This window comes from Triplophysa rosa, linkage group LG4 (assembly GCF_024868665.1).
Source record: "Triplophysa rosa linkage group LG4, Trosa_1v2, whole genome shotgun sequence".
Lineage (NCBI taxonomy): Eukaryota > Metazoa > Chordata > Actinopteri > Cypriniformes > Nemacheilidae > Triplophysa > Triplophysa rosa.
In genome coordinates, this window is record NC_079893.1 from 14026277 (window position 1) to 14039804 (window position 13528).

Genomic DNA, 13528 nt, shown 5'->3' on the forward strand with positions numbered 1-13528 from the left:
AATTACCAAATAGGTTAATCTGAATAATATGGTATGAAAAAGCAATCATGCAAGTCATCACATTATCACAGTAATAAAAAGAGATTAATCTTCCCTGAAGCTTTAGGAGTTGAAGAAGAGTATGTTTCTGCCAAGGAATTGTCAGCATTCTTTGCACAGAAAAGCATGGCACAGCACTAGCATTCCCTGCAGAATCCCTGAGGGATTACTTGACTGCACCGTCCCTGGGGTGGCCATGCCTGCAGGAGCTTCCTCTCAGACTTATAGTCGGCGTCATTGGAGTATCTATTTTAATGTTTTGTGTTGTTCACTATAGAATAGGGTTTTGCCATAAATTTCAATTATTGGATGTTGTTACACTGTAAATAAAAAACATACTGCTTTAGGGTGATATAGGCAATCATCCATCATAACAACAACATGTATATCCAGTATAACTCATCAACATTTGAAAGTGCATATGTAACGTTTTGAGCAGAAATCGGCAACACAAAATTGTTGGTATGCTGGTAACACACTGAATACAAAACACATGAGCACAAAATGCATGGCTTTGATTCTATGCAATATAGGAAGCATGTTTTCAGGAAACCCATTACTCCAAATCTAGGTTTGTGAATGAATTTAGGAGCAGGGGTGGATTACAGCTCTCTCTGATGTTGTTTAATCTCAGCATTCAACGTTTTTGATGGCCCTTATTACCTTGTGAACACCAGTTAGGGGATTTGGCACAGATAGGACTGCTGCCATCTACATATTCCCTCTCAGACCTTGTTCTGCCAGTTGCTTAAATGTTTCCTGTTTTCAATACATACTGTACATAAATGTTTCCCGGCCTATGACCTTAGATGTACGTAATGTATTCGAGAATCCAAATAGCTACCATACATTACACATGCATCGAAAATAGGCATAAAACTAAATTTTAAAACAGGTTATTGTGAATTATGAAGATAGCATGCAAACTATTAATTGGGTGCATTTGAAAACTGTATAGAGAAGTATACTACATTTATGATAAACTGGATAAAATTGGTTTTGCCCCTTTATTCTCTTTTCCATACCTTTAGAAATGACTCTATCCTCAGAATATAAAAAGCTTGATTTACCCATGCATTACAAACATCATGGGATTTTAGTCTCTTTTTAAAGAAAAATGCCTCTGGGAGTAACTCTTTTTCTCCATGTGGCATTTTTGCATACTTGCTGGGACAGACAATGACTTGATGTTTTTGTATTTCTTCCTTTATATCTTGTGATGGTTTGCATTACAATTACAGAGAGATGAGAAATATAGGAAAATATATGGTTGCTAAAAAGCAGAAATAGAAATGATATAAATACATATTATAAAAGTTACTGCCAGCTAATCAAATCAAATTTTCTAAATGTTTTGTGTTCCTTTATTATTTTAACACGTAAAAGCATCACAACAACAATATACAAATTCTTAGTTTCTTTAAAACAAAAACACATATACACATGCAACATTAGGGTAAAGACAATGGACCAACTTATTTGATAATTCATTTTGGAATGTGTTGTATACTGCATTGTGTGCATTCAAAATGCAAATTGCTAATTTTTCTGTGATGCCACAAATGTTCTTTACTGGTTCCTTAACCTACCATTAGGCAGCTTTTTAAGCAGTTTCGATCAAAACTAAACAGAACACAATCAAACTTTGAGAGACTAAATAAACAATCTTAAATCACCTTCTCTCAATTTTACCAGACTTTTAAAAGTGCTCTATGGCAACCAGACGTGCCCTGCACTGCAATATGCCACACAAAATCAACACAGCTGAAAAGAAAGAAATCTACTGGATTTTCTTTACTGTCTGTACACAGTATGTCAATTACAAAACATCACTATAATTACAGAAGACACCACCAACATGTCCTCTCGAAATTGTCGGTTCAGGTCAAAAGAGGTATTTTTAAACTCATTCCATATAATGCTGGAATATGATGGCAGAGAACAATTACCGTTAAATTTATTGCTCCAGATCTAAAAAGTGTGATATTTGTAATCTTATTGGCCTGTGTTGACATTTACTCCTGTTTGTAATGATTGTCGACTTGATCCTTCACATAAGAACGGCTGCAACCACAGCCATAACACTGAAACACATTGACAGACACTGAAAAATATACATTATGATACTGCCAAAATGTACAATATTAATTACACAAGGAATGAAAGTACAGTTTTTTACATTTGCATTTTGCATGTCCCATTCTCTTTCCTCCTCTGTCATCCACAGTCAGGTTTGGTTCTGGGTACCTAAAGCCCTGCGAGTTCCTTTTGTGGTAAGTCTGTGACATCACTACCTAAGAGGTCACTTGATTCAGTGCCCTAAAAGAACCATCGAAATGCTTCCCCGTTGTTAACTGGTGTTCTCTGGAGAAAAAAAGAAAAGAATGAACATGATTACAACAAATCAATTGCTTAGTAAATAAACTAAATGCATTGGTATCATGTTTCACTGTTCATATTAAAGCAATAATACCAGTGTACTTCTTTTAGTAGTAGCCTAATCTTTATGTCAATATTACGCAGTGCTAAAATAAGTTGACTACCAGCTTTTCATAAGCTTTTAACATTTCAAATGTATTTTTTGATGATTTCTTCAATAATGTATTTACAAGGGAGCATCATCATTTGGTCACAAAAATGTGATTATATACATAAAATGTGTTTTCTCTGCTTTCAAGGCTGATAAGATTAACATATATCTGCAAATATAATGTAAAAATGTTTTTAAATATTCAGTTGACAATGAAAAAAATTCTAGTGATTTTCCACAATTCAAATGATTAAAAGGAAGCAATATATTTGCCTTTTTTTATAAAATCACGCCTTAAATTATGGAGATCTTTAGGAAGTTGGGCAAGGGGTGTAATTTAATAAATTAAGTCGGCTATAAATATAAGAAATCACAAGACGATAGAGTTCAGAAAGATGTCAAGAATAACAATAAATGACTACGTCCGTTTAGATAAATTCTCAATTCTTCAAACATTCTGTTCAAGAATTTTGCAAGAATCTGAAACAGCTGTAGGCATTCTAGCAGTCAGTTAATAAAAATAGTCATGCCTTATGCAGCACTTCACATAGAAGTTGCTAAGACCTGTGAGGAATATCAAATAAGAGATCCTGATGTTCTCTTGTTGTTGTGAATCTAGTCTGTTTACATCTCTTTCAGTTCTGGATAGATCCAGTTTTCTTTCTTCTTTCAAGACAAAATTGCATAGATTAGCGATCAGACTAAAAAAGCACACACATCCATCATTAACGTGATGATGATTTTGAATCCCATTAATGATAATATGACGCTATTTTAAAGGTCCAATGTGTCATTTTTTGGAGGATCTATTGACAGAAATGCAATATAATATACAACTACAGTATGCGTTCAGAGGTGTGTAAAGACCTTATGTAATGAAGAGCAGTTTTTATTGTTTTATTGTGTTTATTACCTTAGAATGAGCTATTTCTATCTACATACACCACCGGTCCCCTTGCATGAAATTCATCATGTTGTTTCTACAGTAGACCTAAATAGACAAACTGCTCTACAGAACGTGTTTCGAAAGTACTTTATCTCCTTTGGCATAGAAGCGAAAACGTGACGACATCTTAGTTCTGTGTTAGCCTGCATAGTGCTTCGAAAGAGAAGGGGTGGAGTGAGCCGTTGGTTGCACTTCGCAAGCTCACAGATAGATGCTGCTCAATTTCAGACACTGGACCTTTAATATCTATGTATTTGGTAAAACATCTGGCATGAGAATGTTTATATTTGGGTGAACTTTTCCTTTACTTACTAGTGCTAAAAGGCAGGTTAATTCAGTAAACTGAGAACAGTACTCATAAACTGAAAGTAGTATTGCCATGCAAACAATAGCAATGCAAGCAGCCATGCATGCACCTTCTAACTACAAATATCCAAATGATTGCTGATTAGCATGTTTATTTTAATCTGCAATGAGGTAAAGACAACTGTTTTCAAACCTTTAAAAATGTTTGCAATTAAAAGTGACAATGAGGTATTCATTTATCCATCCATCTATCCATCATGTATACCACTCATCCCTATTGGGGTCAATGTCCTTTACATCTACTCTATGAGAAACTTGAAGACTCATTATTTTTATTAAACTCTTGACTGCCTATTTCGAATTTACTGCTAAATTTAACAGACCTTAACAGATATGTCCTGGTAATTCCTGTCATAAAATAATAGCATAACAGTGTCATTTATGGTATTGTAATATTTCAGGTAAGTGATTGTGAAATTCACGGAAGCAGAATGCAGTACTGACAATGCAGTCTCTTTTTTACAACCATGAGAGAAAACAGGGTACTGACAGTGGGCCATCAGGAGCAGGACTGGGGACTACTGGTGCAAACTACTAAACAGCTAAGGGAAATTTAAAAAAAAAATCCATTTGTTAACAAAAGATTGCATAATAAAGATTAAAAAAAGATAAAAACAGCTCCAGTACCAATGCACTCTTGTAAAAGTACAGTATCAGCACTAAAGCAAATTGGAAGTGGACTGGATCCAGACCAAGCGTTGTGTACCAGATCACAAACACATGCTACCTACAAAAATACAACCTCTTTATAAATTGTATCAAGTACAAGGATAAACTACAGCAGAATAATCAGTATTTAAAAATATACACCCAACATGGTGCCAAAACTTTTGTATCTCTGCTTGAGAAGTCAATCTAAGCCATGTGCTGAAATGTCTCAAGGCACTATGTTCAGGAGAGAATCCAGATTTGAGAACCATGTGTGAATAGGCTTCTCAAGAATGTTGTTGGGATACACATGATGATAAATTGGTTTAAAACCCTTCTGTCATCAGTGATAGATTGCATCTTTGGTAGATTTGCATTCAAGACATACTGTAGCAGACAATGAACTGGACATGGCACAGTCTGGAGGGCAGAAAGCTAAAAGCAGCTTCCACTTGGGGGTTACACTGGCCGATCAGAAGGTGGCACTGGCTTCCAAAGGTCTATCCTTAGCATCCAATGATACCATTGACAAAACATTGACAAAGAGAACCGCTACACTGTCTCCTTGGCTAAGACATAAACTTGTTTTGGAGAACTCTTGGACAAGCAGAACTTTTGATGGGAGGAGGGAGAGTTTCAGGGAAATGTTTGGTGTTTGCTTACTCTCCATTTCCCCTGGATCCAGGCTGATCCCCAAAGGTTCAGCAGAGGCTGCAGAGCTCGACAGACAAGGGACTTGAGACCAGCCTAAAAACTGATGCAAAGTCTTGGTTAGCTGTAAGGTTAAAGCTTCAGTTGTGTTTAGGGCATCAATAATGCAGTGTTTCTGCAGCTCAGTTGGGAGAACAGTGCGTAAGCAACGCAAGGACCATGGTCTTGATTCCCAGGGAACACAAATATTCACGTATTCACTTTAAGATATTACTTCTAACATTTAAGGCATTAAATGGTCTTGCGCCTCCATATCTGTCTGATCTACTCTGCTCCTACTCTCCTGCCCGGACCCTCAGATCATCTGAGCTTGGTCTTTTGTCCATTCCTCGTTTTCGGCTGTCCACTGTAGGTGGTAGGTCATTTAGTGTTAATGCTCCTAAATTATGGAATTCGCTACCCCTTACACTTCGTAATATATCATCCTTGCCTACCTTCAAGACACAGCTAAACACGTATCTTTTCAATATGTATTTTGGATAATGTGGCTATTTGTGGCCTTATGTGTTTGTAATGTGTATGTGGATGTGCAAATGTATGTATAGCACTATGTGAAGCGACCTTGAGCTATGGAAAGGCGCTACATAAATAAAACTTCTTCTTCTTCTTCAAATACTGATAAAGATGTATACTTTGAACGCACTGTAAGTCGATTGGGTTAAAAGAGTCTGCCAAATGCGTAAATGTGAATAATGAGAGCATTAGTAGGCAGTTCTTTGTTCTCTACAGACTTCATTAAGTCATCATCACACCTGGCAGGTTTCCCATAGCATCATCTACTGAGGCAGCTTTACAGTGACCTATGATACAAAGGATAGAGTGGCATTGTCCACCATTCCTGCACACAGCTCTCAAACACACTTCTCAATCACTCCCTATTACTGATATACAGCTTGTTCCTGTAGCTCAGTTCGAATAACATATCACTGCCAACACCATCTCATGGGTTTAATTCCCAGGAAACACACATACGGATAAAATGTATCCCTTAAATTGTAAGACACTTTGGATAAAAAGCATCTCCTTTACCTTCCTCGAAAAAAACAGAAATAGGAGAAGAATGTTTCTCTAGATCCATATATTTGGCATTGATCAGTCCCTAGTGCAAATGTGGTTTGCTATAGACAGTAATGACACTGACGTGCGTGGCCGGCATGTCTGCGTTTTGTTAAGTCTCGCACTATCGACCTGGTCGAGGCTTCCTGAGTGCTGCTCAAATTCACTTCCAGTCGGCTCTCCTCTCCTCACTGCTGTGACCAGGCACAAAGAGAGCTCAATTAGCACAGCTCGACGACGGCTCTCTCCCGCCTGCGCACTCCATCAAAATCACTCCATCAAACTACCCAGAGAGAAGGGGGGAACGCGAGACGGAGGGGGTAGTGTTACGGCGGGGATATGCAAGTAACTTTGAGGTCTCATCTGCAATCAAATGACACCAAAGTAAATGTTCACCTGGACATAAATATCAGCCTGTCTCAGACATACACAGACTGCATGACCGATGCACAATATGTACAGCGTTCACTTTTATTAAAGTCTATCATATATTAAAGTCTGAACATAATGGAGCTCTTAATGCAAGATTGGGAGGAGCATCTAATCCTGTCAATCACAATGGAAAAGTACAGTAGGCAAATATAAACGGCTCGTGTAATGTTGAATGGCTTATTGCTGTTGATACTATTTTCAATATAATAAAATAAATCAATATTCCATAAACAATTATGTTATTATGTATTAATAATGACCAGAATAAATATTTGTTCAAGCAACATAGCAATTTACCCTTTTATTCTATTGTGTGTTTATAATAATTTAGTGACTATTTTATTGATCATTTAGCATTATCTGCACCCTTTCTGTATATCCTGAGCCCCACGTACAGTAACATGTATCACCAGTATGAATGCGTTCATCTGTTTGAGATGCACTGAGTAAAGGCAACAATCTTACAAAGGAAGACACTTCATAGACGGAATCAGGCTGGCTGAATGAAGTGGGGGTCCTAAAAGCCATTGACACTGATTGGGGATGGCAGGTGCCGTTAATGACAGGGGCTGGGTATGTCCTGCTCTGATTGAAGTGAGAGAGAGTGAAAAAGAGAAAAAGATGAGGGAGGAAGAGTGCTGATTCATTATCGAGCCCTAATCAAATGGTAAAAAACACAGACACGTATAGTAGACATATATTCGCTTAGAAACACGTACACCCTGTTTCACAAAAATATGTGCATATAGTCAGTCAGACTCTGCCTCACACACATACAGCATTTCATCCAATCCCATTCTTTGTCCCCCACCCCCAGCAACCCTGATGCGGGGATTCGTGAAGGCCACAGATAAACCACTCAAGACCACGAGGATGATAATAGCAGGCGCTGCAGAGCCTCAAATTCAATCAGCACTGAGCCGTCAACGTAGATTAGTTTAACATGTGAAACATGCTCGCTGACGTACGTTAAAGACACGCATCAGGTTCGGTAACCTCCAGTACTACCGTTGTAGCAAAAATGAATTGCCGAAATGGCACAAAGATAGCTTTTATAGTTTGTTTGAGGGAGATATATTTTTTCTTATTTCACAGCAGCATCAATAACTGTCCTTGTGTCATCAGTTGACACTTTTTAAAATATTTTTGGTGCTTATATTTTCTCTGCTTGTGACAAAGTTTTCTGTTGGTGTAAAAAATGGGAGTCAAGTTTAAGATGCAAGGCTGCCGGAGAGAAGAATGGGGAATGGGGGGTTAGGGTATTTGGGGATTCAGTGACAGTGGCTGAGACCCTCGTCTCTTCACGAGATGAAAACCAGTCCAGGCAGTGTGCTGATGTGCTCCAGAACGCTCATTATAACGCACAGCCCATACGTTGCCCTGACATATCCATTATTTATTAACGTATGGACTAGGAACCAGGCCACAATTCACGACTGCAATACTTTGGAGGCAATTCTGACAGGTTCTTTCAGAAATAAATAAATAATCCTTCACTTTTTCTCATTCTCTTTGGCTTTTCCTCCCAACACAAGAATAGCTTGTGTCTTCAGACTGCTTCAACCACTAAACCTGTAAACATTTTACATGCATTCGCAGCTCGAACCAAAATCTCTAACTGAACGCATGGACTATGATATTGACCAGGCACATTAATAAAATGATTTACTATTGTGCAAAATAAATGTTTTTTTTATAAAAGGAATAAACCCAAAAAATAAAGATTCTGACATCATTTACTCACCCTCATGTTGTTCCAAACCTGTATACATTTCTGTGTTTTGTTGAACACAAAAGAAGATATTTTGATGAAACCAAATAGTTCTGGGGCACCATTGTCTATCATAGTAGTAGTTTTTTTCTACTATCATAGTCAGTGGTGTCCCAGAACTGTTTGGTTATTCCTCCAAATATTTTTCTTTGTGATTAGCAAAACAAAGATTTTTATACAGGTTTGGAACATCTTGAGGGTGAGTAAATGATGACAGAATTTCCTTTTTTTTGTGAACTATTCCTTTAAATGATCATTTAACAAAAAGGGATACAGCAGAATGTGAGATTTATATAATACAAATATTTATAATAATAATGTTGGTAGACTGGTTACACAGAAGAGTGAATGACAAAAATACACAAAACTAAGAGATGAAACATAATATGCAGCAAAATAAATAAACACAAGATGATGCATATACTGTAATAAAGACAACATATATAATGTATGTATGCCAAGTTGCATGTACACAATACAGATAGCAGTATAATAGACAAAACTGTCATTTTTGTCTATTTTTATATATAATTAATTTTTTATATCATATCATTTTTTAAGCTACTATTGACCGATACCAATTATTGGGCGATATATCGGTGCAGCTCTATTATTTATATAAGATAAACTCACATTACTATCTCTAATTGGCATTAAAAATGTGTATTGTTCTGCTGGTCACAATGTTGTCTTACAAACACAACCACAAATTATTTAGCAATTAATGACAAAAAAAATCCTTACAAATTTGACAATATTAAAGGAAGAAAAGACTGTAGAAAAAGAAACATAGACAATAGGTTGACAGAAAAAGAGGCAGAACGCAGTTAAGGCTATGGGGGCCAGCCAAAAATCAGGGCTCTTCTCCAGACAGAAAAATAAAGTTTCTCTGGTGCAGTCAGCCCTAACTGATGTGTTATATATTGCCTGTCACTCTATTCTGGAGGAATATTGGGGCGTTGCCGAGCTCAAACCTGGAAGGTACAGCAATCCATCACTAACATTCACAGGAGGAGATCTCATCTCAGAGTTGGTAGCCAATATACCAGAAGCTTGAGCAGCATATAAAAGGGCCAGTCCAAGGCTGTTACAAACACAGCGCTCATCTAAATCTTCCACATTCTGTAGATGATTGCTTTTGCCTTGCATCACAATATTTCTAGACAAACAGAATGAATTATTAAGAATAAAGATGATCATTCTAAATAAAATCATGCACTGCCTGCACTAAAACAACATATGGAAAAGGATCTCACCATGATTCTATTAATATCAGATGCTGGGCTTTGAATTAACCATTAAATTTCAACAAATTTAAGTCGCAGAATGTATAACACATGTATATGACATATTCAATAAGATGTTGTGGTAGTAAAAAACTAAAATATATAGTAAAATATTTAGAGAGAGAGAGAGAGCAGAATGAAAGAGAATGTGGGTAAAAAAAGGCATGACTATCTATAAAATATGTCAGGTTGGGACACAATCTCTCCATTTTCTATTTAACATCTTGTCATAAAACTTTAGCACAAAAACAGCCAGACAGGAAAGGCATTATGAAGCCAAACTCTTTATATTTACTTTAAACATGCACACAGATGGAGTGAACCAAATTATTGTTCATATCATTGTCAATGAGAACGTATACAGAAGCACAACCGAGAATGGTATGTTGTTTCACAAAAGGGGCCAAGGTGCAGCAAGTGCAACACAAGAGCACACATGAAAATTAAAGACTGCTGAGGTAGTACTGTTAAAACATACATACAATAAATATTAGTTATATTATTAATAATAACAAGAAATAGTAATAAAAACCAGTAAGAGTGGTAATGAACAGTTTCATAGCAGAGTGCAAATTGACATTGAGGTCATGGTATTGACACAAATTCAAGTCTAGTTTATATCATGATATTCTCAATCCTATCCAGTGTTGGGCAAGTTACTTCGAAAAAAAGTAAAAAATTATATATTACTAGTTACTGTCATTTAAAAGTAATCAGTTATATTACAATATTACTGTCTCTGAATTGTAATGCGATACACTACTTTTGCGTTACATTTGAGTTACTTTTATCAAAATTAGGGATGGGCATTTTTCAATAATTTCATATTCAAATATTTGAGCTCTTAAAAAACAAATATTCGAATATTTGTTTATTTAAATCAAGTTCATGAAGATGCATTTAAAAAAAAAATTTAGTCACAATTTCACATCAAGCTTATAATTATATTTAAATATCCATAATGTACTAATTTTATATGCTGTATGTACGTTTTTTAATGTTGAAAAGGTTAGCAACGTTGGAAAAAAGAAAAAATAGAAAAGACATAAAAACTGCATTTAAACCTGCGCGGAGCAAAATCAAAACAGAACACACAAAACAAAACAAAACAAAACAAAACAAAACAAAACAAAACAAAACACAATGTATATTGATGGTCTGTGATAAATGGTTATCTTGTTTATTTTGTTTTACATATTCTTGATAAGAAAAACAAGCATAGGCCTAGGCCTATTTTACTCTGGTGAAACTTGAAGGCGACGACTATTTTAACTTCTTAGGAGGAAAATACAGGTTTTTAGGTATGGAAAAAGGTATCAGTCTTATGCTAAGGCCAAATTTATGAAAAATGTAATATTCGAATAGCATTTTTAATTATTTAATTATAAATAATTATAAATATATAAATAATTTAATTATTGCTGATAGAATATTCAAACATTCGTGCACACCCCTAATCAAAATAACCACAGAAGTATGACTACCCTGCTGAAAAAAAAACAATAGAAAGCATCACAGACATTTTTATGGTTTCCATTAAAACACTTTTATTTAAAAAATAAACGCTTTTATTAAATTCCTTTTTGTAGTGTGTTTTTTGGGTATTATTTGAGTAGTATTTAATGGTCTTATCAATAGAACCATGTTGATAAAACAAACTATCTGCAAAACTAATACTAGTTAGTTTCCGAGTACTATGGCGGTGTCATGGCTCTGCTTCATTTAGTTATGTTTTTCTTGGTACTGTAGCAGAGTCATGACAAAGTCTTTGGTTATGTGTGGAGAGAGACATATTATTGTCCGTTTGACAATAATATACTTTCTCTCCAGTGTCTTGTCATTGGCCCCATCCCTCTTGTTTCCTCTTTATCTTTCCCTGTGTGTTTAATGTCTCACACCTGCCCCATGTCGTTATCCCTTGTTTGTGTTTCCTATAAATACCCTCTTGTTTCTTTGTCTTGTGCTCGTGCATTGTATGTGTTTGGTGCCTGTACCGTGTGTTCCTGTACCGTGGTCGTGCTCTTGTCCGAGATCCTGTTCCTTGCCTGTTTGTCATCTGTGAGTTTGGTGTCCTGCCTTATTTTTCTCCTCCGTGTTTTTAAGACGTTGTGTCGAGTTTATTTTGTTAGTCTTTTGCCCCCTTGTGGGAAGTGTTTTGTTTTGTATTCCTCCTTTTTGTGCCTTAGTTCATAGTTTCCATTTCATTTTTAGTCCTGTCTTTGTTACCCCCTCGTGGGTGTTTTGTTTTGATTTAATAAAGTTTTGTGTTAACCCCTTCACCGCCTGCCTGCATTTGGGTTCTTCTGCCAGTCCATGACAGAATGCACGAGCCCAATCGAACCCAGCAGGCGGCTCCCAAGGACGGCAAGGCGTCGTCTCCCCGTTCCGGCCTGGCCCACTTGCTACTGGGGTTCCGCCAGGGGAGTTATGGGGACCGGGAGTTCGCCAGAGCATTCTCGGCGGTGGCAGAGGCGTCCGGGTTCAGTGATGCGGAGTTGAAGACAATCTTCAACTGCTGCCTCACCCGGCGCCTCACACCGTCGGAGAAGAGGCTGCTGGCTCCTCTCGGGTTTGCGGATATGGTCAGGTACGTGGCCAACCGGGATGATCCCGGGAGTGGAATTCCATTTGGAACTTCCGCTCCACGGTCGAGCATCCCGGGGGATCTCGTCCTGGCTGCCGCTGCCCGGGGGGACTCAGTACCCTCTGGCTGGAGCTCCACGGTCCTCGGTTCCCCTGGCGGGGACCGTGGCGAGTGGGGAGGGAAGGACTCGGGGACGACGTCTGGGGGTTCCCCCAACGCTGAACTACCTCCGGTCCCCACGGGTCCGCCAAAGATGGCTGCAGACCCGGTGGTGCGGAAAAGGAGGAAGGAGCGTTACGGGGGAACGTGCTGTCCAGTGCAGCCGGCTACCACTCCGGTGCAGCCGGCGTCCAGTCCGGTGCAACCGGAGATCCGGCCGGTGTCCCAGCCGGCGGTCGAGCCGGCATCCGGTCCGGTGTCCAAGTCGACGTCCTGTCCAGGGTCCAGTCCGGTGCAGCCGGCGTCCAGTCCGGTGCAGCCGGCGTCCAGTCCGGTGGTGCAGCCGGTGCCCTGTCCAGTGTCCAGTCCGGTGCAGCCGGCGTCCAGTCCGGTGCAGCCGGCGTCCAGTCCGGTGCAGCCGGCATCCAGTCCGGTGCGGCCGGCGTCCAGTCCAGTGCAACCGGTGGCCAGTCTTGTGTCCAGCCCGAAGTCCAGTCCGGTGCAGCTGGCGTCCAGTCCGGTGCAGCCGGCGTCCAGTCCGGTGCAACCGGTGTCCAGTCCTGTGTCCAGTCCGGTGTCCAGTCCTGTGTCCAGTCCGGTGTCCAGTCCTGTGTCCAGTCTTGTGTCCAGTCTTGTGTCCAGTCCTGTGTCCAGTCTTGTGTCTAGTCCTGTGTCCAGTCTTGTGTCTAGTCCTGCGTCCAGGTCTGTGTCCAGGTCTGCGTCCAGTCCGGTGATCCAGCCGGCGTCCAGTCCGGGGATCCAGCCGGCGTCCAGTCCGGCGATCCAGCCGGCGTCCAGTCCGGCGATCCAGCCGGCGTCCAGTCCGGCGATCCAGCCGGCGTCCAGTCCGGCGATCCAGCCGGCGTCCCAGCCGGCCTTCAGCCGGCGTCAAGCCCTGTCCAGCCGGCCTTCCAGCCGGCGTCAAGCCCTGTCCAGCCGGCCTTCCAGCCGGCGTCAAGCCCTGTCCAGCCGGCCTTCCAGCCGGCCCTGTCCAGCCGGC

General features: G+C 39.5%; 1 protein-coding gene across 6 annotated transcripts in view; it reads right to left on the bottom strand.

Annotated features, from left to right (window-relative positions):
• Positions 1-13528, bottom strand: part of cxxc4 (CXXC finger 4) — a 51938-nt gene that overhangs the window by 16744 nt on the left and 21666 nt on the right. The window contains exon 3 of one of the 6 annotated variants that reach the window (XM_057330861.1): positions 1404-2403. The exons of the other annotated variants lie outside the window; for them this stretch is intronic. Coding sequence (XP_057186844.1) covers positions 2359-2403 — 45 coding nt within the window. The 3' untranslated portion in view covers positions 1404-2358. Of the gene's footprint in view, positions 1-1403; positions 2404-13528 lie in introns of those variants that run through there. 6 annotated transcript variants of the gene reach the window in all.